The sequence below is a fragment of the Hirundo rustica genome, chromosome 13 (genome assembly GCF_015227805.2).
Source record: "Hirundo rustica isolate bHirRus1 chromosome 13, bHirRus1.pri.v3, whole genome shotgun sequence".
Lineage (NCBI taxonomy): Eukaryota > Metazoa > Chordata > Aves > Passeriformes > Hirundinidae > Hirundo > Hirundo rustica.
Window position 1 is genome coordinate 11,827,746 of NC_053462.1, and position 23,422 is coordinate 11,851,167.

The window sequence follows — 23,422 nt, forward strand, 5'->3', positions numbered from 1 at the left end:
TGTTCATTAATTGGGTTAGTGATGACACAAAGCAGCTAACAAGTTCAGTCTTCCCAAATGGAAAAGGATTGCAGTAAAAAGGATGAACCACCCTATTTGTAGCTGTCTCCCACCAAGTGAAATAGCCCTCAGACCCCTTACCTTGAACCCACTCGCTCGTTGAGGAGACGTTAAAATGGTCTCCGTTCTCAGCTTTGAATAGTTTGGATACTTTGGCCACAGCTGACCCTTTGTGACCTGTTAAAAAAACCCAAACACTGGTAAAATCATTGAAATAATTGGTAAAATCATTGAGTGCAATTGATAAGAACTTAAAATGTCTGTGTATGTATTTGCATATTTTTTAGACAACTACATTATTCAGAATTTGCCCTGCACAACTTCCAGAAAAAATTATTAATCTTGTGACAAGGCCCCAGATGTTTTTGCAACTGCATGGATAGTGAGGAAGAAAAATCTTCAAAAATTAAGAGAGGATAAAGCCCACAATTATTTGTTATATATTGCTATTTTTATTTAACGTTGTAACAAGCCATGTTCATGTCATGAGAAGACAGTCTCAACAGTGTTCAGCTTGCAAGAGAATGGTTTCACTTGAGGCTACTAATTCAGAATACACTGATTAAATTTTCAGCTGGTGTGAACTGGGTCTGTTCCGCAGGTTTGTGCCTTAAGAGAGGCAATGTCTGAGCTCAGTGAAGTTACATGGATTTACACTGTTGAAGGATGTGACCTTTTATCAAAAGGTTTGGATAACCTAGGCTATCCCTCACTCAGATGTTTCAGATAAAATAGTGGGAAGAAGAAATGCATACGGAGAGCATTCAATTAAATGTGACAAACCATCAGTTGCTCATTGCTTCAATGTGATGGAGTGGGAAGTAAAAACACCATTAACCAAATTAATCTCCACTATAACTCCAGTAACTTCCAGAGATCAAGTCAAGAGAGCATTTTGTGCATTAAATACCTTGATATTCAATGTGGTCTTCAACAGAAGAAGAGGGATTTCCTTTAATGGTGATAAAACTCCATGGGTGCCTGGAAAATTAAAATGAGAAATGACCAAGTTATATCAGGTATGAGATGCATATTTCTTATGGCCCAATATTCTTAGATTTCTCAGAGGCACCACATTCAAAACAGTCTGATTTAGTGTCACAGGCAGCTTAGTTAAAATAAAAATTATCTTAACACTCTATATTTCTCCAGTAAATATATCAGAAGAGAATGAATTTTGAAGACAAATCCCCACTTAAAACATGCCTGTAACAAGTGTGCTTGTTTTTTAAATGAGTGTTTTAAGAAACTTGTGTATGACAGGCCCAAGAGACACTGGCAACTCCTTGGGGAGCCTGCAAATAAATCTTGTGCATGTGAAGAATATGGAAAGAAACCACTTCTGCTTAAAGAAATTTAACTCATGCTGAAACCTTGACAATTATCTTTTGAATGACCCATGAGAATTTCTAATAGACAGCCTGGCTGGCAAAGGACAATAAAAATGCTGAGTCTCTGCATATCTAGTTTTTTTCTTTGAACACTGAACAAGGATAAAGGTTTATGGCTCTGAATTGTGTATTCAGATCTGATGCCGTGTCAGAATTCAGGTCATTACCATCTGATAGTTATTGATCAAGCAGGTTCAATAGCTGTCAGCCCCCCTGGGGAATGACCACATGGATGAGAAAGCAATGGAGACAGTGCCTCCCAACCTTGAGGGTGAGCCCAATTGGTAGGGTCAGGGGGGATTTTTATATTTGAAGTAGAAGTCCTTCAGGCATATCTGCCCTTAATGACTAAGAGAGTAAAAAATATGCTTTCAGGGTAGTAGGGAGACTGTCCTGATTCTAGCAAAATGTCCGATAGATCAGGTCATGTCTCTACGGTTAGAAATATCTGGGCATTTCAATTGCATCAAGAGCCTTGCAGGACACCTTACACTGGTGCAAGTGAAGTTCCAAACCGGTCTGGGCCTCCAGAATAAAACACATGCAGCCATTGACAGAGAGCCACTAAAACCCACCCAAATCACAGGTGCTGTGAGCTGGGGTTTGCTGGGATTTGCTGCCCCGGGGGCAGCAGGGGCAGGCTCAGGGTGAGCACTGGCGCAGCCCATGCTGTGCCCCAGTGGACACGGCTGCTCAAGGGGACGCTGTCCCAGCAGTGTTTCCTCAGCCCCAGCACTGGCCAGGCTCAGTGGAGGCTGCCAACACCACTGCCTCGGGAGCCTGCCAGCCAGCCAGATGCTCCTGCTGGAAAATTTGCCTGCGTGCCAATTGCCAAAGGCACTGACGGGCTGTGATCTCCATCCAGGGAGAGAAGGGGGATGGGAGCAGGAAGGACACTTTATCACTCCGCAGTCAAGGTAGATTTTTTTTTGTTTTGTTATTATAATTATTATTTTGGTAAACCGAATTTGAAACAAATGACAAAAAATTATGATGCCTCAAAAATAATCTCAAAAATCATTTAAAGAATAAGGAGCTATTGACTTCTACAACTCAAGGTCTGGCCCCATTTCATGTGTTAAAATACTTGTTTCTCCTAGTTATTTTGCCACTAAAAATAGTTTTAAAGCTGTTCAACCCTGACACATAAGGACACATGCAATCTGTTTGGGCTATATGAAATGAAGCGCCCAGTGAGTCCAGAGCCAAACAGGAGATACTTGTGTGGAAATCCAAAGAGCACAGCTCTGTCATCAAATGCAAAAAAGGCTTTCTTTTCATTTATTAGTAAAAGGGGGGGTAAAAATGGTTCAGACTGGAAGAATAAACAACTTTTCAGAAAGAAAACAATGGGAGAGGAATGCATGATTTTCCTTTCATTCCTAATGTTCTGGACTCAGCAAAGAGGCAATTAAAAGAGATTTCAGGAGCGCAGAAACATTTCTGAATAAATCAGCATTCCACATCAGCTCTGCTACAGCAAAGGGGAGTTGCACAACTTTACAATTTGGTTGAATATGGAACAACTGCAGATGGACAGGAATCTGCCCATATAACACCCACCCACACCCCAGCCAGAAACCAACACGACCTACAACTCAATAGCCTGGCTCAAGTGGCACCTCACAAAATGCAAAGCAGAAATTTCCAAAGCCTTGTTCTCTCAGGGATGCCCGTGGCCATCCCCAGCCATCATCAGGAGCTGAGAAGATTTGACAGCCAGGATTCAGCAGGACCAGCCAGCAAACCCCAGAGCTGGGCAGTGAGTGGTGACAGGTGTGTTAGAAAGAAAAATCCATCTGCTCTCCTCAGTCAGAGCCTGCCTTGGCCACAGAGGGTAAAATGCGTACACATGCATGCAATTTTCTCATTCCGAACATTTTTTTCTAAGATATTAAAAAAAAAAATTCAAAAAGCACCTGTCAGGCGCATACATCCTTATTCATAGTTATAGAAGTATCTGAAACGTAAACCGCTGTGTCTAAATCTTGATACACTGAAGTGGAAGTTCAATTTGCTTTAGAGGAAAACGTGGATAAACCTAAAGCTGCCTGTGTTCCACTGTGCCATCAAACTGCCTTTCTAAGTCTGGCCCCAGCTGCCATCCAGACAATGTGGTTTTTGAGAATTGATGCACTTAAACTCTGAGAACACTCCTAAAAATATGTTCTTTTAAATAATGCACCAGATATTTTTCCAAACACCAGTATCCTGGTGGAAGACCAATTTCTTAACCAGTGTTGACCAATTACTATCTCATTATTTATCCACATGTCTCTGTAATTCATGGAATGCAATTTTGTGGTATTTCAGATAACAGCATGGCAAGGATTAGCCTTTTGACAGCAAACAATAGCCATGCTGAAAGTCACGCTTCCATGGATGAATTTCTGTAATATTTCCATTACAAAGATTGATGACAAAGTGATGAGAAGCTTGCATTAAAACGCCAAGCAGCCTAAAAAAATCAAGTGCAATTTACTTTTATGAACATGTGCAAAAACCATCAATTCCTTCCTGCAGCACAACTGGGGAAAAAAAAATATAATGTTCAAAAATCATGTTCTGTTTCTCTAATTCCTGCATTTGGAAAAAAAAAAAAAAAAAAAAACACACCAGCAGGCTATGGAGCTCTAGTATAGGGTCTCGATTTGAAAGAATTGCACTGATGGAGATAGCCTGGTTTTGGAGACCATTTCTGCCCTCATTGTTGATTCTTTGAAATGTGCTGTCTGGTGCCCAGGAGCCCCTGTAACATTTGACACAACCTCTTCCTCAACCATCCCAGATCTTGCTCCATCTGTGTGTGCCTAGCTGACAGATGTCTCTTTCTACAAACTGCTGTATTGAAGCCCTTCCTTCTACAAGGCAGAATTTGTGTGTGTGTGTGTGTGTGTGTGTGTGTGTGTGTGTGTGTGTGTGTGTGTGTGTGTGTGTGTGTGTTCTGCAGACATCTTCTTAGTGCCTCATAAAAAAAAAGCCTACATAAAATCAGATAAACACAAAAAATATAATGGCTACAGTTGGGTAAATAGCAAGTATTCTCAACAGTGTGTGTGCCAACACAGACACTGTGTAGGCCACAGAAATATTTACAGTCCACACCATAAATCCATGTTTGTTAAGTTTCTGTGCTGCACAAGTCCCCAGACCTGCACTGGACAAGCTGAGGAATGTGCTGTATGTGTGTCTGTATGTATGCAGCCAGGGCTACACAGCAATTATTGTACCCTCCTTAATTCTCAGCCCATCTAATCCTCAGTGTATGTATAAATATGCTTCTTAAATCTTTGGGGGATGGCTTGAAAATAAATTGGAATAAGCAACCTGTGGGAACAATATCTTGGAAAACCATCTTTTTTAATGTGAATCATATGCTATTCCTCAATCTGCTAATAAAAATACCCAATATAGACTCTGAGAGCATCTGAAACTATCTAATTAACTGCTAAAACTCCACATTGAGAAGTTTTCCTCTTTTTTTATTTTTTTTTTCCCTTGTGAAAGAACTTTGTGACTTTGAAAGAGTGGAACTATTTGGACATCTCAGGAACATAATAAAGCCTCTGTGCTGGGAGAACTGGCGGGACTGGCACATACCTAAACCCAAGGTGGAGGAAATGCTTGCTGCCCAGTCTGGTCATTGCTTTCCTGGCCAAGTCGTCCAAGTTTCTGGATCCTTCATCATTCACTGCGACCGACAGGATCATGCCATTTGCAACTCTACCCAAATACTGAGCCAGGCGGATACTTTCCTCTTTTGCTCTGTAGGTATCAAACCTGAAATGATAAAAACCACCTGTAAACATTTACTGCAGCCATCACCACATTTTTATGTACTGAAAAGCAAGCACTGTAAAGAAAGCACTCTTCTGTATTGCTCATTGTTATATTACAAAAGCATTTGTCTAGCAGGGTGTGTTAGGGGGCTCTGTAAAGCCAAATTGATTCAACTCTAGTTGACAAACTGCAAGGCATAACACTGCTCACTCTGTGGTTTTGGAGATTGCTGGTCTGGGAGGAATTGCACAGGCATGCAGTAACACCCATTTGAGAAAGATGCTAAAACGTGTGTGTTCGAGCTTGCTGAGATGCTGTCCCCAACCTGTTCCCAAAGATGCCCACATCTAGGCAGTCAAAAGGTCACTCACCGATCCGAATGGACAACTGCCCCCGTCTTTGGGTCAATGACATGGACAATGACACCCCGGTGGCCCCAGCTCCTTTCGAAGTAATATCCACCTTCTTCCATGCCACCAGGATGAAGAGTCTTGTTCAAGAAAGTCCAGGACAGCTTTTTCTTTCCATGGATCTCAAGAGTGCCACCTTTGCTGACTCCAAGGTACTTCTGTCCAAAGTAAGGATTTGGCTGGCTGCCGTCATCCGCTCTAAAGCAGGAAGGGAGGAAAGTGACCGGGTTTGGGGTTGTGTCTGGGTCAAGGAACCTCTCTCTTTGTGTTGCTGTGACCCAAGGAGAGATGTCTCCTGATTTTCAGTGCATTTCTTTCAAGTACTCCAAGAATCAGGAAATTTTTTTTTAGAAATAACAGCAGCTACTGAAGACCAAAAGCAATCTGGAACATAGCTTATACATGCTACATTCATTATATCCAGGCCAGAGGAGGCTTGGAGCCCAGACTGAATGCCACATCTGTGTTTTTGAATTCTAGAGGCAAGCAAGACCCCAGGAGCTAAGAGGTCCAGTAATTGTTAAATATTAATTTAGCATCCTTGAAATTTTAAGAGATCCTGTACTAATCTGCAAGACATGAATGTATTATCCTTCAGCTCACAATTCCCCTACAGAAAGAAAGGATGTTTAGAGAGGAGAAGTTTCAGAGAAAAGTAACTCCCCAGGTTTTAAGCCTATTCTGGAAAATCAGTATGAGTTGTAGGAAGGTGCATGCTGATTCTCTGGCATGCCCAAACACCCCAGTGTTCATACCCAGTAGAAGAGAAAAAACCCCAAACCTGCATAATTTTTTGTGGCCCATTAAAATAGTTTAAAAAGTCACTGAACTTTCCACAGAGCCCTGATGACAAGTACACCTGAGAACATGTAACTTTAAGGATTTTCATTCCCTGATGTGGAAGAGAGATGCCAGAAGGTTCTAAGGTAGTATTTTATCATGCATACGTACCGCCCATACAAGATGATAACCACATTGCCTTGGTAAGGGCACAGCTCACTGCCAATGTGTAACTCTCCATCATTTTCAATGAGTATATGTCTTGTACGCAGAATGATGGGCTGCACATTGTCTTTGATGACCAGTTTCCCTAAGCAGAGAAGGTTTATGACATTTTCTTTGTCACACTGCAGCTCATGTGAGGTTCCGTTATCATTGTGCTAAACCCAATGCTGCACTGTCATCTCAGTTTTTGAAAACTTCTGTCCATACACCCCCAAAAAGCTCTCAGTACAAATCCTGAAAACATTGGTTTTTATTCAGTCCAGCTCTTTAAGAGCGCAATTAAGATTTGCATGGAAGAGGACTCATTCAAAAGTGAGACAGAAATTTAGAGTTAAGATGAACAAAAGTTATTCGTGCCAGCAACACTATGTCTCTGTCCTTGGAGACAAAGAGGGACATAAGCATTTGCCCTGTTCTGAGGCCCTGATAACACAACTACTGCAGTATGATGCTATCGGGCCAGTGGTTTGGTAAAAAAAAATTTGGATCAAATCGCAGAAGTGGAACTGATCATTACACTGAGCTACTTGTGCAAATTCTCCAGACAGGACAGAAAATAGGCTGGTTACAATGGCTAAAGAATCTCAGCACCTCAGCTACCACTCGGGCTTGTACTGAGGTAAAGCTATGTTTACCCAGTTGCCACCCACTTCTCAGCAAGAAGCTGTCCCAGCATGATCCACAGTGATTCAAACAGTCCCAGCAGAGAGCAGGCTGCACCCAGCCTTGCCAGCAGCACGTTTTACCTCCATCAGTGATGTGGATAGAGTGGACAGTGGCAGAAGAAGAGAGAAGCAGCTTCCTGCCATGGCGGATTTCAACACGGTTTTCTTCATTGTGACCTGGGTTCCAGATTTCTAACTCAGGATCTCTGTCGGGACATGTGGCAGCTGCTTCTGCTGGACAAAGATGGAGAGTGAGGACAATCAGTGTTTGTTTGGTGTGAGACAGAAAGCTCTGCACCTGGACATCTTTACAGTATCCTTCAGCATCAGCCTCTTGGCTGAGTCCCTGGAACACAGCAATACCTCATTGCAACAGGGCACACATGGGTCATGACCAAAAGAAAACAAACAACAGCTTAGGCTGTATGGTTTTCTGTTCTCTGGAAGAATGGAAAAACCCAGTGCAAAGGAGGGATGCAGGGGGTGAAATTTCTAGAAAACTACTGAAAAGGGACTTTAACTGAGCCCTTCTTGCAGTGACATTTAGCTCTGTTCATATCATCTAGACACAAAGCCCAGGGAAGGTGTTGACAAAAGGATAAAACAGTTACTACCTTTTAAAATGCCCCCAAATACCTGCTTTGTTTAATATAAAGATGTTAAAATATGTTTGCATTATATATTTTCACTAGAGATAGAAAGAAAAAGAGATCACACAGCAAGCACCAAGCAATTACCAGTACAACCAGTAACAGAGAGCAACAGGAACCTCACAAGTGTGTCTGGGTTTGTGAGCTTTTCCAGGCAGAAAGCAATGAGGATCCATTCACTTTGGGATCACACATCTCCAGTCTCCACACACAAATTTGGTGATGGGCTGCCATGACGTGTTAGTCTGAACAGCTCTCATACCACATCCAAGAGTCTCATGTTGCAACTATTTATTTAAGATAAAATATTTCCCTGATACCACCTCTGTTGAAATGCAAGCCTCATGTCTTACTCTAATCAATAAAACTGCGAGTGAGAGTCTCACGTGTGTTGCATATTTTCTGAGGGTAGAACCCTTTCTAATCCTAGGAAGCTGAGGTCAGTGGAAGTTTGAACAATGAGCCCTTTGCCTTCAGAAAGGGCTGCGAGTTCTCACCAGCTTTCCAATTTTTATCCCCTAAAACAAAACACCATGGAGAAAACTACAGGACCAACAAATCAGTGATGATGGGGCACGGGATAAACACCTTGACCTCAGCAGGGTTATGTCTCTGGAACTTGGTACAGTAAAGCTGGATGGGTTTTGCCCCACAGACACTAATGCCTCCAGGTAATGGAAATGACAATAATGTGAATCCAAGCAAGGAAATATTTCCTGGTAGTGGTGCAGTCAACAGGCATTTGTTTTGTGCTGCCACTGTGGAACTTGAAGCACATCCTGTAATTCTACTGCAACAGAAACAAAATCTGTCCATCTGCATTCAGTTTCCCCGCACATTCCTCCACCAGCTTCATGTCTTAAGAAAACAATAGAATTGGACCAGCCATGGCTTTAGAGTCTCCAGAGCCTGAGTGAATACCAATTCTCAACATCAAGACCTGATTTTGATACCACTGTGCCAGCTGGAAGCTGGAACTGTATTAGTAATGTCAGAGGCACTCTCTCTGATTTACAGTAATTGAGAAAAAACAAGCAGGTGTTTTTGGGTTCCTACCAGAAGCCACACAGAACTAATAAAAGTTAAATAAGATAAATATTTCAGACAGGGAATGGGGCTTGCATTGTAAATAGATGTTCAAATATAATCGCAATACACACTGACAACTTTTTTTTTTTTTTTTAAAGAGCTGTTATTTCCCTGAGAATAAGGATAATAGAAAAATATTCTCATGATGAGAAGTGATATAAAACCAAAAGAATAATTTCAAATGTAAAGATATAATTTATCAATTATACCTTAATTAATCAATTTAAATGTAAAAGATAAAAATCTTGTTAATTTTTCCATTTAGTTGAAGATGCTACTATGCAAGGTGCTTCCTGCTGTCTCAAAAGATGACTTGTGCCCCCAAATTCATTATTTTGTAACAGAGAGGGACACATGGATATCTACGGGGAAATCAAGAGGAATTTAGGCTGGTGTTTGGGATGACAACAGCAAAAGCCAACAAACCAGAAGCAGAGGACTCAAATTCCCAATTTCATTAACCAATTTGTACCAGGAACTTTGCACATCACCAGCATCTGCTGTGCCAATGGCACCATCAGGCTGAGCATCTTCTGGCAGCTGGTCCAGTTACCCTGACAGCTTGATTATTATTTTCATTGTCATTTTTAAAATAAAAGTGCGAATTATACCTAAGACAAGGAATTAACTGAATGTTTGCTTCTTAACCAAAAGGGCCTGGGCATGACAATGAGAGGTTGCTTCATGCAGCTGCAGTGTTTGGGGTAAGACATATGGTCTCTTTGTTTCAAACAAATACAAACCTCCAAATTAGCTGTATATAGAATATGTAAATCAAGCTCCCCTTTCCCCCTTCCCTCAACTGCTGAGTAAAAGAACTGCTTGGAAGAGACAAAACCCAAGGGACAGGGATGTCCCAGGTCAGAGCTTTTTGCTCTCCACATCTGGGCTTAAGGAATGCAGGAAAATGTTCAACTTCACCTCCCTCGGCCACAGCTATTAGGACCTGAGGTTTCTTTTGCTATTTTTTTTGTGGCAGTTTGTTGGGTTTGTGTTTGGTTTAAGAATGTGTGGCAGAGTCTGAGGGATTGCTGAGGGTACTTTCACCTGCTCAGAAATTTCAGTCTTTGCCACTCCCGCTGCCCTTGACTGGGAATGCTGGCACACCAGAAAACTGCTTTTCTCCTGAGTTTTTTCACTCTGTCCTTGACTCTTTTTATACAAAGAGTGAAAAGCTGGTCAATTTAAACCTATTAAAAACAGCATTACAAACCATACCCTTTTCCCCCATAGCAAGAAAAAACTTACCTGTGCTTATTGAAGAGGCTACAAACAGAAAAAACCCCAAACTTCCAGCCAGATACTTGGAGGTAGGTAGAGCCATTCTTCAGGATTTTCAATTCCCCGTGTGGATAGCTGTGAAGAAAGATTACCAAGAAAATGTCACTTTTTTCTTTTTTTTCCCCCCAGCTCATTCACTGGGAGAAAAAAAAAAAAAAAAAAAGGGCGGTTAAATCAGCTTTATGCCAAACCACATCCATTTCTGTTCACTCCATGGCTGAAAACACCTTTGGACTGATTCAGAACCAGCCTGAACAGAGCAAGGAGCCATGGGCAGCTCCTCACTCTTTGTTTGGTTTAGGATAAACCCACTCGGGAATCCAAATAGACAGAAAACAGCCACCAGCTGTAACCAAAAGCGCCTTAGGAATGTGGCATAAACACATCCAGTGTCAGAACTCTCTAGGGCTGCATATTCACATGTGCTAAAAAGTAATGAAACACAACAGAGGAGGCGTTTGCAGAGTGACAAATTTTCGTGGAGTAACCTTGCAGTGGCACCTCTTTCCCCCCGAAATACAAACACATTTTTAGCAATGGTGTTTTGTGTAACCCCCAGATAAACCGTACTCACACTTCCAACCTGAAGCATGCAGTTTCTTAGATTTCAGATCTAAGAAAATATTGTCTGTTTAGTGTGCCAGCTCAGAATTTTCCTGCAAACCCAAAAGCTGCTTTTGAAACCAGTCTGCCTAATGTTATTTTTGTTTCCTCCATAGCCAACCCCCAGCAAAAACAAACAAGCAGTGTCATGAAAGTCAAAGTTAGAATTAATGTGATTCTCTCTGGTCTCCAGTGATTGATTCTGCAGCTCTGCCCCAGGCTCATGACAATTTATTGACATGTGTATTCACAGGGAGGCAAGGACACCCGCTTCTGTATTCATAAGGCACTGCTTAAAATCCACATATTGTCCTTGGAGTCTTTAGGTTTTATCATATAAGCCAGTGTCTGGGGAATATCAAAGACATTTATTTGTAGCTGTCATGTCACATCCCACTGATGAAACAGGATAAATGTATGCATCACACAGTTTAGTTCAATACAAAAAAAAAAAAAAAACACAACTGAAAAAAAATTCCAGGGTACTCCAATTTCTTTAGAGCAAAAACACATGTTATTTTTCATGTCACTTGTTAATATAAGCTAAACAGCACCAAAAACACAAGGAAAAGAATGAAAGAAGCCAGGATTTATTCTGGAGCAAATTTCACAACGTATATGTAAAACACCTCTGTACTGTTCGTAAGGGTGACGCAGAACAAAGTACAACAATAGGTTCGAAACACATGTAACCCAGTGATTGCATTAAAAATAGCACTAGAACCAGATTTTACAGGAAATATTTTGCCAGGGAAATGTTTGTTTGCTTTGGTATAGCGTATTTGACAGCCCTGAGCTCTGGAAAGAGCATAGACTCAGGGCTTGGTAGAGTCTATCAGGTGCTGAAATGCTGTTACAGAGCAGTGGAAGAGAGGAATGCACTTAGCAACGCTATAACTGGGAATGATATACATTATCAGAGAGCAGTGCCGTCGCCATGGAATTTGTGCCAGAACCAGGCTGCACGTGTCTGACATTTTAACAACATTAACCATCAACGTTGGATAAACCAGAGCTCTTTCAAAGAAACATTATTAGAGGTACACCCAAAGTACAGCAGTCACCATTAAAATGCCAAGATTTATTAGTGATTATTACACAGCCTGAGCTGCAGACCTGGTCATTAGGCTCTGCTGTAACCACTGAGGAAGAACCCAACAAGAGGTGATACCACAGGATGGTCATTGCAGATAAACAGCATTTCTCAGAGTGTGGCACATCTGTGTGTTAGTGCTCCATAAAGCCAGGTTCCAACCGGTGAGGTTTTGGTCATAAAATACCTTCAGATGATATAAGAGTTCACAGGAATAAAAAGATGGGATTGGTTTTTTGACAGTGGCATGCATTTTCTCTCCTATTGCCATGTGGGTAGCAAAGAAATGGCATTGTTCTGACCCATTAAAAGCTCAGAAGAGCATCTCTGTTCTGTCCAGCTCATGACCTTACCTCTGACACAAACCTGTAGCACACTGGTAGCAAACAACATAAAGAAATTTCTCAGCCTTTGCTTCCTGTAGTGCCAAGAATTGCACAGTACTTACCATCAGGTTGTGCAAAATGGCTTCTGGTTTTATATCCCCTGTTGCTCACCAGGGACTGCTTCCCTGATTGCATCCCTCTTCATCAGCAGAGATCAAAACAAGCAATCAGACATTGGGAAGACATGTCATATTCAGAGGCATCAGCTGTGTGCTGGGGCTCCGATGTTTTCGCAGTGTCTGATCTGCCACAGTCCAAAGAATGTCCTGCTTATTTTGTGACTGAGCTGGGGTGTTTGATTCGGCTCGCACCGAGCCCGAGTTCATTGCAGTGTTAGTATTAACTGGCACTTGGGTTGGAAAGGCTGGGAGCCAAGAGGGCCAAGAGGATCGGACTCCTCTGATTCAGCTCTGACTAACACCCGGCTGGAAAAATGCTGCTTGGAGGATAATCTCAGGAATTTTCCTTCAAAACCTCTCAATTAAACATCTTTCCCAAATACCGGGCGCAAGCAGTGGCGTGTCTGGTTTGATTGTTCAGTACAAGAGGAGGAGGAGGAGACAGAGACTCTCCTGATCCCTGTGTGGTGCTGGGGCGGGCTCAGGAGCAGTTGTCTCCTGCCAGGCAGCGCTTCCTCGGCGCAGCGCTGGGAGCCGCGTGGGGATGCAGCCACACATCCTTGAATGGGCGCCACGCGCCTGACTCCAGCTCTGATGTAACCACCAGTGCCAACAGATCTCCCTGCAGATTTGGGCACTCAGAGCACAGGGGCCATGCAAGTGGCTGCCTAAGATCTATCCTCTCCAGCCTTTCTCAAATACCATCTGGGACTTCTCTCCTGGGTGAGAAAAGCTTTTATATCTAGCCATTAAAAGCCACCTGGCAATGGCAAGTGGGACTCATATCCTTGGATCTGGCGAGGAAAACTCTCTGAAATGATTCCCAGCTGCTGAACAATAGCAGCAGACAATGCTAAAAGTAGATGCAGGAAACCATTAGTCCTCAGCTGGCTGCTACCACAGGTGTCAGCAGCGATGCTGTACTAGAAAGCACACTGCAGAGAGGAATCCCTATCCACGGCCCTTCCCACGGTTTTAATGCTGCAGGCAGCACACTGCAGACAATTCCGAGAACTAAACGGTGAAGAAATGCTCTGAGGAAGGTGAATGGTCACAGGTATCTCGGTGGGGTCACACAGACACCCTGAATCTGAAGGGTCGGAGCAGAGCTTTTCGGGGGGCACCACCATCATTCAGGAAGCACACACAGCAACTCGCATCCTTCCACAGCTTTGGACCAACTACCCAAACCTGGCAACACAATTTTTAGAAGTTACTCCCAATACTGGGTGTTTAGAAGTGGTTTTTAAGACTGGCTTGACAGTCTTTAGAGGATGTACCTCCAGCATCTGCTGGAGACAGCTCCTTTCAGTAGGTCAAGCGGGGCGTAATGGGATCATTCACAACTCATTAAAAATGAGGCAAGGACTGGAAAAAAGCAGCAGCTTCCTGATCTCTCCTGAAAAAGATGTCAAACAGGGGCAGCAAACCATGTGGCTTCTGTTACTGCTACTGCCCAGTGAAACAGACACCAACCTGCACTGGGGCAAAAGGGGGATCCAGCACCATCCCCAGAGAACAGGGAAAGCTCACAGGGAAAAGGCGCCTTTTAGCCTGATGATGAGTGAACTCTCAGCAGACACTAAATTGCCCAGGTGCTTGGGATGACCTGTGGGTAAAATCTGTTCCCCAGGGCTGCTCTCTGCAAGGGGGACGCTGTCAGAGCCCCTGATGGGTCAGTGCCAGGGCCAGGGTGCACCAAGCCCGGAGCCTCCCACAGCCAGCGCTGATGCTGAGGCTGCAGCAGTTTGATAGCAAGGTCTGAAGCCTTGCTTCGTCTGTCCTCATGCATATGCAGGGCGGCCAACATCGATTTGGAAGCTGATCCTGAGAGAGGGAGGAGCTGTTTTATTAACGCCTCTGCTCCCTTCTTGCTGACCCTGCAGCAGGTCCCCTCGCCCTGCTCATGGAGTTTTGCATTTTAGCACCGGCTGGAAAGATTGATTTGAGGTGGACGTTTGCTTTTCTGACCCGAGAACATGCCAGCCCTTGTGACATACAGAGGGGATTTTCACACACCCAGCCACAGGCACAGCTAAAGCCTTCAGAAAATAAACACAGGAGTTTCTGGGGATTGCTAATGGAAATGCTGTTCAGTCCCAGCGCATGGCAGCAGCATAGCTGCCTCTGCTCCACATCTTTTTCTTGTGCTTGCCACCCACACATCAGCTGCTCAGTTTTACTAGCAAGAGGAGGAAGATTAAACTCAGGAACAGACTTTAATTCTCAATGAATCAATACTGGAGTCAAAAGAAACATTCTGACTGTTTTCCCAGTGAACCTTGGTTTCTTATAAATTTATCTAATAACTTTCCTAACAAGAAGGTTCTGCTCACATATTCAGTATAAACATCACTGCAAGTTCCCTTGGTTCAAAATGTCCATAAAAATAGGTTCTGAATGAGGAGCAGAAGTTAGAGGAAATTTTTAAAATTTTGCAATTAATAAATTAAAGAAAACTAAGGTGTTTACTAATTTGTTGTAATATTGGCAAACTATTTTGAGACAGAAATAAAAGGAGAAGAGGTTTTACAGCATAGCTTTTTAAAAGAATTTACCTTTTTTTTTTTTTTTTTTAAGAGGCTTACAGACTTTGAAGAGTAAAGGAAGAAATTTTTGGCTCTGTTTAAACAAAATCATTTGCAATTCCCATCACTCCACCCATCCGAGGCTGACTGACTCCCAATTTCACTTGCTTTTGAAGTGCTCAGCATTTCCCTGAGTTAAACCCTCCTCCACCACATGGAGTTTGCAAAGCACCAAAGCAGTGGGAAGCTGAGCCCCATTCGCTGAGGCTCAGGGTGCACTGACTGTGCTGTGCCTGCTGCCAGCCAAGCTCCTGCTTCCAGGGGATGCCAGAGCCACCGCGGAAATGCTCTGGGGGTGAGCAGAATGGCCACACAGCCTGAATGCATGGGATGTGCTGGACACACCTGGATTATCTGCAAGCCCACGAGGGCGCACACAGACCCTGTGGACTCCAGCATGCGGGTGGGTATCCTCAGGAAATCCCCAGGAGGAATAGGACAGCTTCCTACAAACACAACCCCCACGCAGCACTTACCCCACAGCTTCATGCACGCAGGCTCCTGGGGCATGCCAAATTAGCAGCAGCCTTTGGAAACATCCCCTTGAATGTCCCAGCAGTCCCTGGAGGAGCTGTACCCTCTGCAGAGCGTCCCTGGTCAGAGGGCTCTTTTCCCTCCCTAGGTAAGGAAAGTGAGTGCTGCGGCTGAAGAGGATCACAGCATCCTGAATCCTCTTCAAGCTGCTGCTTTTAACTACCCAAATAACTGCATCAGGATGTAAATATTTTTCTTTTTGCTTTTGTGGTACTTCACTGTTTGCATCTGGCTCGCCACGACTCCACGCCTTCCTCTCCAGGACATTTGCCATTTGCTCTCCTTCTAGGGCGAGAGGAGGAATAGAGATTTTTCAGAGGTTTAGGCACATTCCTCTCCTTCCTTCACCAGGCTCTTCCTTTGCTAATTGTTTAGTCTCAGCCTGGGGTTAGAGCTCTGCAAAGTTTTATTGGGATCCAGGGTCTGGACATGTCACAGATTATCAAATAAATCTCCAAGAGGTTAAAAGCTTGCTCTGTAAGTACTTACTCCAGTGTTGGACTTATGCTTACGAGCCAAAAAATCTCATTTTTTTCCCCCCTGTACAGCATCAGAAATCATAAGAATTAGGTATTAACAGGAGTTCAGAAGGACTTCAGGGATCTCCCTAGAGGGTCAGTTCCAGCTGCTCAGGTTATTGTACCAATTCTCATCCTCATGACACCCCGTGCATCATGATTTATCTTACCTTTACTGAGCAGCGTCACTGATTTCTTCACTTTCTAGCAAGCCAGAGCCTCTTCCCCAGCCAAACCCAACTCTCACATCTCCTCCTGGTGTGGGGATGGAGTCACAGCCTCCTTTTCTGCCTGTAAATGTTCTGGGTGTCCTCTCACCCCACATCCAAGGACCAGAGGCAAGTGTCCCATCCAAGGCACTCAGTCCCCACTCAGAGACGCAATGTGAGCTGGCCAGCACGTGGATGCCAGAGCAACTCACTCACCAGGAAGCAGAAGTCTGGCCAACAAAACACTAACCTTTCCCTGCAGCAACTTGTTTGGCTATATCTGAGAATTCCAAAGAAACAACGGGACATCAGTTACAAAACCTTCACCTGCCTGTTTGAACAGCCCATGTTATTCAGTGACAGGGATGATCTGAAATCACCTGTCCCTTCTCTGTTGTCACCAAGTAGCATCATGTTCAAACCCAAGTGACTCTTTCATCATTTCAGGGTCACTTTGTGCTTAACTGCAGTCAGTGAGGTCATCAGGTTTTTTTCTCACTTTGCATATACATCGCTGGTTTTGTCTTTACTTCAAACAGCTGCAGCATAAACATAAAGCAAAGATAATTAGCCACTAATAATGACAAATTTCAGTCCTCAATTGGAGCAGAAAGTCAATACGAGCAGTGCCTGAAAGGAACACAAGACTTTCCCCTAAGCAGCACATACTTTATCCTGGGTTTTATTCCTGTAGGTCTTTAATTAAATGTTCACATCAGTTAGACAAACATCATTTGATTAGTCATTAGCCTCAGACAGAAACACATTTATAACTCCTTGTGCTCTGTGCTCCATTCGATTAGAAGGCACTGTCACAAGATCACTGCACACTGACCGAGCAGATGTTGCTGAGTTCACATAAGATGCCATAGCAGATAGACACCCCTTTTTTTTTAAAAAAAAAAAAAAAAAGCAGACATTAATAGATAAGTACAGGAATGAAGGGAGAATTCCCTACCTTTGCTTAAGTTCGTGTTTCCCTGGAATTGCTAAATTTCCACGCCAAAATTCATTTGTATTCCCACGGTTACCACGGAGCAGCTCTTGCCTTTAAAACTTACCTTTTGATACCAAATCACAGATATGTTGAAACACTTCCCCTGGGGAAGGGCAGCCCACACACTGCTCCTGTTCTGCTCTGTAAGGCACTGGTTGAAAATAAAGCTCTGCCACAGAGGGTAAGGTGAGAACATATTTATTGGTTGTAAAATATACAAGTGAACAGCATGGGTTTGGTACAATCTTGTAAGAACAGCAGGTTTTGGTGGTGGTGCTGGGCTCTGCCTGGTTGGGGCTCCCCAGCAGTGCTAACCCCGGGGCGCCCCAGCCTTTGCAGGGATGTGCTGCAAGCAGGTCTGAGAAAAAACAAGTTTTAGTGGCTCAACTCTATTATCAGGACACTGATATTTTTTTCAGCTTCAAGGAAACATAATGCTGTAGAGAAGCCGTTTTCTGATAACCAGCGTGACTAAAGACTTTAATCCAGTCTGGTTTGGCTTGTCCTTTATAGCCAAGCACGGCAAAACTCCCTGAAAAACAGACACAAGGAGAGAAGTGACCCTCTGGGTGTGGCAGTTCACTTACCAGGAGCACAGCATGGGATCCCTCCACATATCATGGAAATTTCTTGGCCCTTTTTTCATTTCTTGAATTAAAATAGCAGAAAGTATAGGAGAGAGAAAGGGGGATGGAAGTAGGAATGAGCCTCACTGAAACTGTAAACTTGCTGCATCATGGATCTGCTGGTATTTCAACAGGCTAAGCCAGGTGCCCAGATGTCAGTTAGCAGGAACATTGTTTTACTATTTATTTTAAAATAATACTGGTACTTTTTCTTATTTAACTACCTGAAAATGGTTAGAGACTTTGAATCCTTCTTTTATTAGTTTACATCTGTTTCATCCTGTTATGCCTTAGCTATCTCTCATGTCGACTCTGCTCTGGTCCTCTGCTGTCCCAAAGTACAAAGGCATTATGCATTCTTCCATTTTAATAATAATGTCTTGTGTTTATATTATGCTTTTCATTGCAAAGGCTCCCAAGGCTATTTGCAGCTGGCTGGATCGAGACTATTCCTGTAAACACTTCTAATTTAAATAAGGTTTTGCAAAACCAGGAAACAAGACCCTAAATCCCGATCCCACTGGGGTCAAGGGGATTGGGGTTTTTTGCATTATCCCTGGCAGAAGCAATGTGTGCTTGGGAGAAATGCTCCAGCCTGCCCCGAAACACAGCCCCCCAGCACGGAGCACTCCTGGAGCTGTGAAGTCAAATAGTCCAAATACCTGAAGCAGCAGGAGAAGCTCATGGAGCAGAACATAATCACCCAGACTGGAAATCAGGGCAGGCACACGGGTGAGCACCCTTGCCCTTAGGAAAGGCAAAGCAGGGGCAGCAGCTCAGTCTGTGCTCAGCCAGCAGCAGCTCAGTCCCACTGCCAGCCAGCAGCATCCCACCAGCGTGGCAGGGCCAGGACGGGACACAGCCAGAGTCCCCAGGATGGTGCTGGCCCTGCCTGCTGCTCCCTGTGCCCCTGGAGCAGTCGGGGCAGGAGGCTGAACCAAGCCCCCAAAACAGCCAAGAGGATGGCACAGGTGGTTCAGGGAACAAAGTTTGGCAAAACAAACAAACAAAGAACGATTCCTTTTTAATCAAAGAATTCCTTTCAAAAGTATTCGGGGCTTTGATGAAAGAATGCAACAAGAAAGTTTCAGGACAAAAACAAAAATGAAAACCTGAAACTTTTTCTTTTCAAAGGATGAAAGAAGCAGCAGCTTCTCAGGAATCAAAGATGCGCTGAAATGAAATCACTGCCTCAGCTGTAAAGATAGTGTTGTCCTCCCCTGGAATGGTCACAGCAATGAGCTTTGAAACTTCAACCAGAAATTGATATGAATTTCAGTAAAGCAGTAGGGGAAAGGTCCCCAACCCCTGTAACTCACTCCCCCTCCTCTGTCCCAGAAAATAAGAAGCTGGAAATACAATTTTCCATCTGATTTCTGCATGAGGGACTGAAATCTGCATGAAGTTAGGTGGCTGTTTTCTTGATTTCCTTATTACTCATATTATTCAACCAAACCTGGACTCAATAGCCTCTAGTTTTCCAGTAGGAAACCCAGCATAGATTTTCTGGATCAATGATACCAATGGATTTCTTGCAGCAATGAAAGGCAAAATTGTAATAAGGACTGTCCTTCTACCCAAAACAATAAATAGCTCTTATTTCACTAGAAATAAGCAGACTGCTTTCTTTTTCATCAACTTTTCAGGTTGTGATTGTTTTTCCTCACAAAGCAGTGGAAGTTTAGAGATAGAATCTATATCAAATGACTCTCCTTTTTTTTTTTTTTTTTTTCCTTTTTTTGTTAGAAAAAGCAAAAATTTGCAGCATGCGACTTCCCACTGGCAAAGTGGAGTCAATGTCCTGAAATAACTCCCCTATTTCTCATCATCCCTAAGCCAACAGGTTACGCTGGCATATTGTGGTGGGAAATAAATTGATAAGCACTGTATAAGTATATGTGCATTATAGGATGGGATACACACCAGTAATTCTTCTGTGTTTTCCAACCTAATTAAAAGCCAGTGAAACATGAAAAGCAATAAAAAGCCAAAGAAACATGATAGAATAGATATATTTACCTCCCCCGTGGAAGATAATGGGCTTTGCTGAACTTAACCTAACAAGAAAAGACATTTCAGAGCTGCCCAGTATGTCTGTGATGTTTCTAGAGCACACAAGGACAAGTGATCTGAAAAGAAGAACAGTAATTACTGCATGATTGCAAAATATTGCTTCATTAAGGATCTTCAAGACCTTTAAGCTCCAATTCAGAAAAGTATGTAGGAGCATGCTTGACTTTAAGGACATCTAAATCCCCTTATTTCAATCCCAGGTAAGCTTTCCATTTAAACGGTCCTAGATTAAACCTGTGCTTCACATAGGATCAAAACAAGCCCAAATGACTGAGTGCATCCCTCCCTTATGGGAAAGGGACACTCAGTTGCTGTGCATTGCTGAGACTCTGAAACCATCAACCTCCTGGCTCTGATTTTCACTCAATCTTCAGTCTGCCTTTGGTCCTCACAGAAGTCCTTTCAGCCCCCAGTGAGTTGTACCTGCAGTGAATTGCAGGCACAAGTGGTCACATTTAGCTGAATGCCTCATTGCAAAATCTTACCAGGAAAACAAACTGAATGTGCAGATACTGCATGGATATTTTTTGCCACTTTGTGCACATCTGATACATGTACACACTCATGTGCAGAGATGCAGATGTAATAACTCAGGAGCATTCTAACCTTTGGTCATGAACTGCTCAGAAATTCCTTGGACAGAAAGTCTGTTTTCTGGTTATTTGACCTACTTCTACCAGCAGCCAAGAATATATCTCTCCATCTCTGTTGTTCCATGTTTATGTGGCAACACATGAACCCACAAGGAATGTGGGACAGACACAAACAGAGATGGTCCCGACCATTGCCAGGACCCACACAAGGCAGGAGAGCCAGCAGGCAGGCAGGACCAGTCATTGGCTTGCCCAAGAAAAGTCCCACTGGAAAATCTGGCACACCTGTGATTTTCATCTGTCACAAGAGGCAAAAACAATCAGTAAGAATAAACAGAAGTGGACTTGTTTCCAAAATGGAAAACTGAATCACTGGCTGCCAGGAAGTGGCTGGACATGGGGACGGGTGCACAGGATTGCAAGTGTCATTGCAAGGACCTTATCTACTCCATGTTTGAAAAAGGCTGGCTTATTTAGAGAAAATTGTTTGTTTTCTAGAAAACTTGCTCCTGTCTGCTCTAATCTCTACAATCCTGGGAGAGAAATGCTGCTCCTCTTATCTGGCTGATGCTGGGGATTTGTGCATGTTTAATTTGTGTTAAGATTTCTTCAGAGCACAGGTTTGGTTATGAAATTACATAATTTTCCCTTCTTTGTCTATCAGCTACAGGTTGCTACACGAAGTGGACTCTCAGCAGTTTTCTTACCTCTCCTTTATGGATGTTTGAACATACCCAGTTACTGCACAGGCAGTGTTTTCACTGGTAACTCTGTCAGAGTGCTGCCTGTCCACGACTGCTCTTGAACACACATCCAGCACCACAAAGAATATTCCAGTGCTAGTGAAGAGGAGCACTGTGCCATTTATCTGCAATGAAAAAAGCAAAGGTAGGTTATATGGAGGCAGGCTGAGGAGCCTTAGGCTGTGATCTTGTTCCTCTGTAAGGGAGTTATAAGGAAAATATCTACATTTTAAAAACAACTATAATTTTAAATGTATCATTGGTACAGATGAAGTGACATCATTGATTGTTGGTCAGTGGAAGGAGGAAGCAAAACCCCTTCTCAAAGGGGTACAAAACCATGAGCAATGAGGTCATCAGCATCTTCTGTGGATTAATGGGAAGCCAAGAATCCTGAGAGTAAAATGCTTAGTTCAGCCTTAATACAGTTTCCTTTCATGTAGGGGAAATTACTGTCACTGGACAAAGCAGATTTGCCCATGGAGCAAGGGAGAGGTGCTGAGACAGCAGACGAGAAAACAGAAATTACACATGCATTTTTTTTCCCCTGAAAATGTAAATATCCAAACTAAACTCTTCCTTCTTGTAAGGCCTGTCCCAGTGCCTCAAAGAAGTTGCAGCAGAAGTAGCTCTTGCTCTTCTTCTTTCCTACAGCAAGAACTCCTTCCCAAGGTTACACATCTCAAGATGTGCCAAAAGAAAGGTTACTTTTAGAAAGCCCAAAGCTCTCTGAGCAGCCTGACACTGATGCATCCTCCCAACATCTTGGGGACAGCCCATCCTGACAGAACAGAACAGAACCTCCACCAAGGGGAGCAACAGCAGAGCAAGGTCAGGCCGTCAGAACACTGAACCCAGAATAGACAAGACTGCAATGTACACAGTTTTCCAAAGCCTGAAGGCACCAGGAAGTTCACATCCCATCAATCTGAAACATGCATGTCTCCAGGGAGTATATGGCCAGACTAAATGTGGGAGCCAAGTGTTAAAAAGTGACTTCTGCGAGAAGTCAGAGGATGCTGAATGCAATATGGGGGCAAGGGTAAGGGAAACATAAATGTCCAGACCATGGGTGGGCAAAGGGGAGTGAGAAGGAGCAAACACAGACAAAATCTTTCGCCTGTCCTGGCTGTCTGACCATCCTAAGTGTGGGAAGTGTGCAAAAGTCAGGATGCAAGCACAGCAGAGAGCAACCAGCCCAGCAAACAGACCCACATGTGAGCCACTGCCCAAGAGGTGGCTGTGTTGTGTGTCCTGTCCCATCTGCACCCTGCAGACCCCTCGAGGAGCCAGCACACAGCCCTGCAGCGCCTGGGGCAGGGCACAGCACAGCCAGATCACGCAGCCTTTGGGGAAACTTGCATAAGAAACTTAAAACATCTTTGACTTTTGCATTTCGTTCAGCAAAACCAGAACAAAACATGCCCTTCTTCATTTTCCAAATTTTCTGTGCCTTTCAAGATTTAGGGTAAGAATCCCCCCTTAGACACTAGCCTTTACCACCTGCCTATACCAGCCTCTACTGCAGCTGGGACTATGTGTGTTGAAATTACAACTTCCTTAGAAAAACACCACTTTGCATTAAAGCCACAGAAAAGACAAAGAAGCTTTGAGGACACCACACCTGTCCCACGAGTGCTGCACACACAGGTGTCTGTGCTTCACCACGGGGAGGATGCTGCCTCCACTAACACCTGCTTGCTAATGGCTTTGAATAAATTTTTGACGATGCAGACAGTGCACCAGCAAGAAATCTTGGCTGCTCATATTCCTTAAGGTTGCTGTACCAGCTTTGCTTGGCATTTGTTAGCGTTAATTGTAATTCAGTAGCATGCAGGCATGTGAGCCTGGGCAGTGTCCTTGCAAGAATTATTTCAGTCACCCTTCTCTGTCTAAACAGATATATAAGGCATGTGCAGGGACAATCTGACAGTTTCAAACCTCTATAGTAGTGAAATATAGTTATTTTTATCTTTTAGTGCAATGCCAGCAAAGAAAAACAGAAAAAC

General features: G+C 43.5%; 2 protein-coding genes across 5 annotated transcripts in view; both read right to left on the reverse strand.

The window, feature by feature from the left end:
• CEMIP (cell migration inducing hyaluronidase 1) overlaps positions 1-23,422 on the reverse strand; it is a 109,814-nt gene that overhangs the window by 40,100 nt on the left and 46,292 nt on the right. For 2 of the 4 annotated variants that reach the window (XM_040077085.1, XM_058422334.1), the window contains exons 2-8: positions 10,299-10,406; positions 7,393-7,545; positions 6,593-6,731; positions 5,603-5,839; positions 5,052-5,231; positions 971-1,041; positions 142-237 (exon numbers count right to left, since the gene is read on the reverse strand). In XM_040077085.1, coding sequence (XP_039933019.1) covers positions 142-237; positions 971-1,041; positions 5,052-5,231; positions 5,603-5,839; positions 6,593-6,731; positions 7,393-7,545; positions 10,299-10,374 — 952 coding nt within the window. In that variant the 5' untranslated portion in view covers positions 10,375-10,406. Of the gene's footprint in view, positions 1-141; positions 238-970; positions 1,042-5,051; positions 5,232-5,602; positions 5,840-6,592; positions 6,732-7,392; positions 7,546-10,298; positions 10,407-15,596; positions 16,074-23,422 lie in introns of those variants that run through there. The other 2 variants (XM_040077086.2, XM_040077087.1) reach the window with 2 other exon arrangements.
• LOC120758826 (cell surface hyaluronidase-like) overlaps positions 17,592-23,422 on the reverse strand; it is a 50,826-nt gene continuing 44,995 nt past the window's right edge. Inside the window, 4 exon segments of the mRNA XM_058422386.1 lie at positions 17,592-17,793; positions 17,795-17,910; positions 20,024-20,133; positions 21,378-21,538. Of these exon segments, the coding sequence (XP_058278369.1) occupies positions 17,689-17,793; positions 17,795-17,910; positions 20,024-20,133; positions 21,378-21,538 (492 nt within the window). The 3' untranslated portion in view covers positions 17,592-17,688.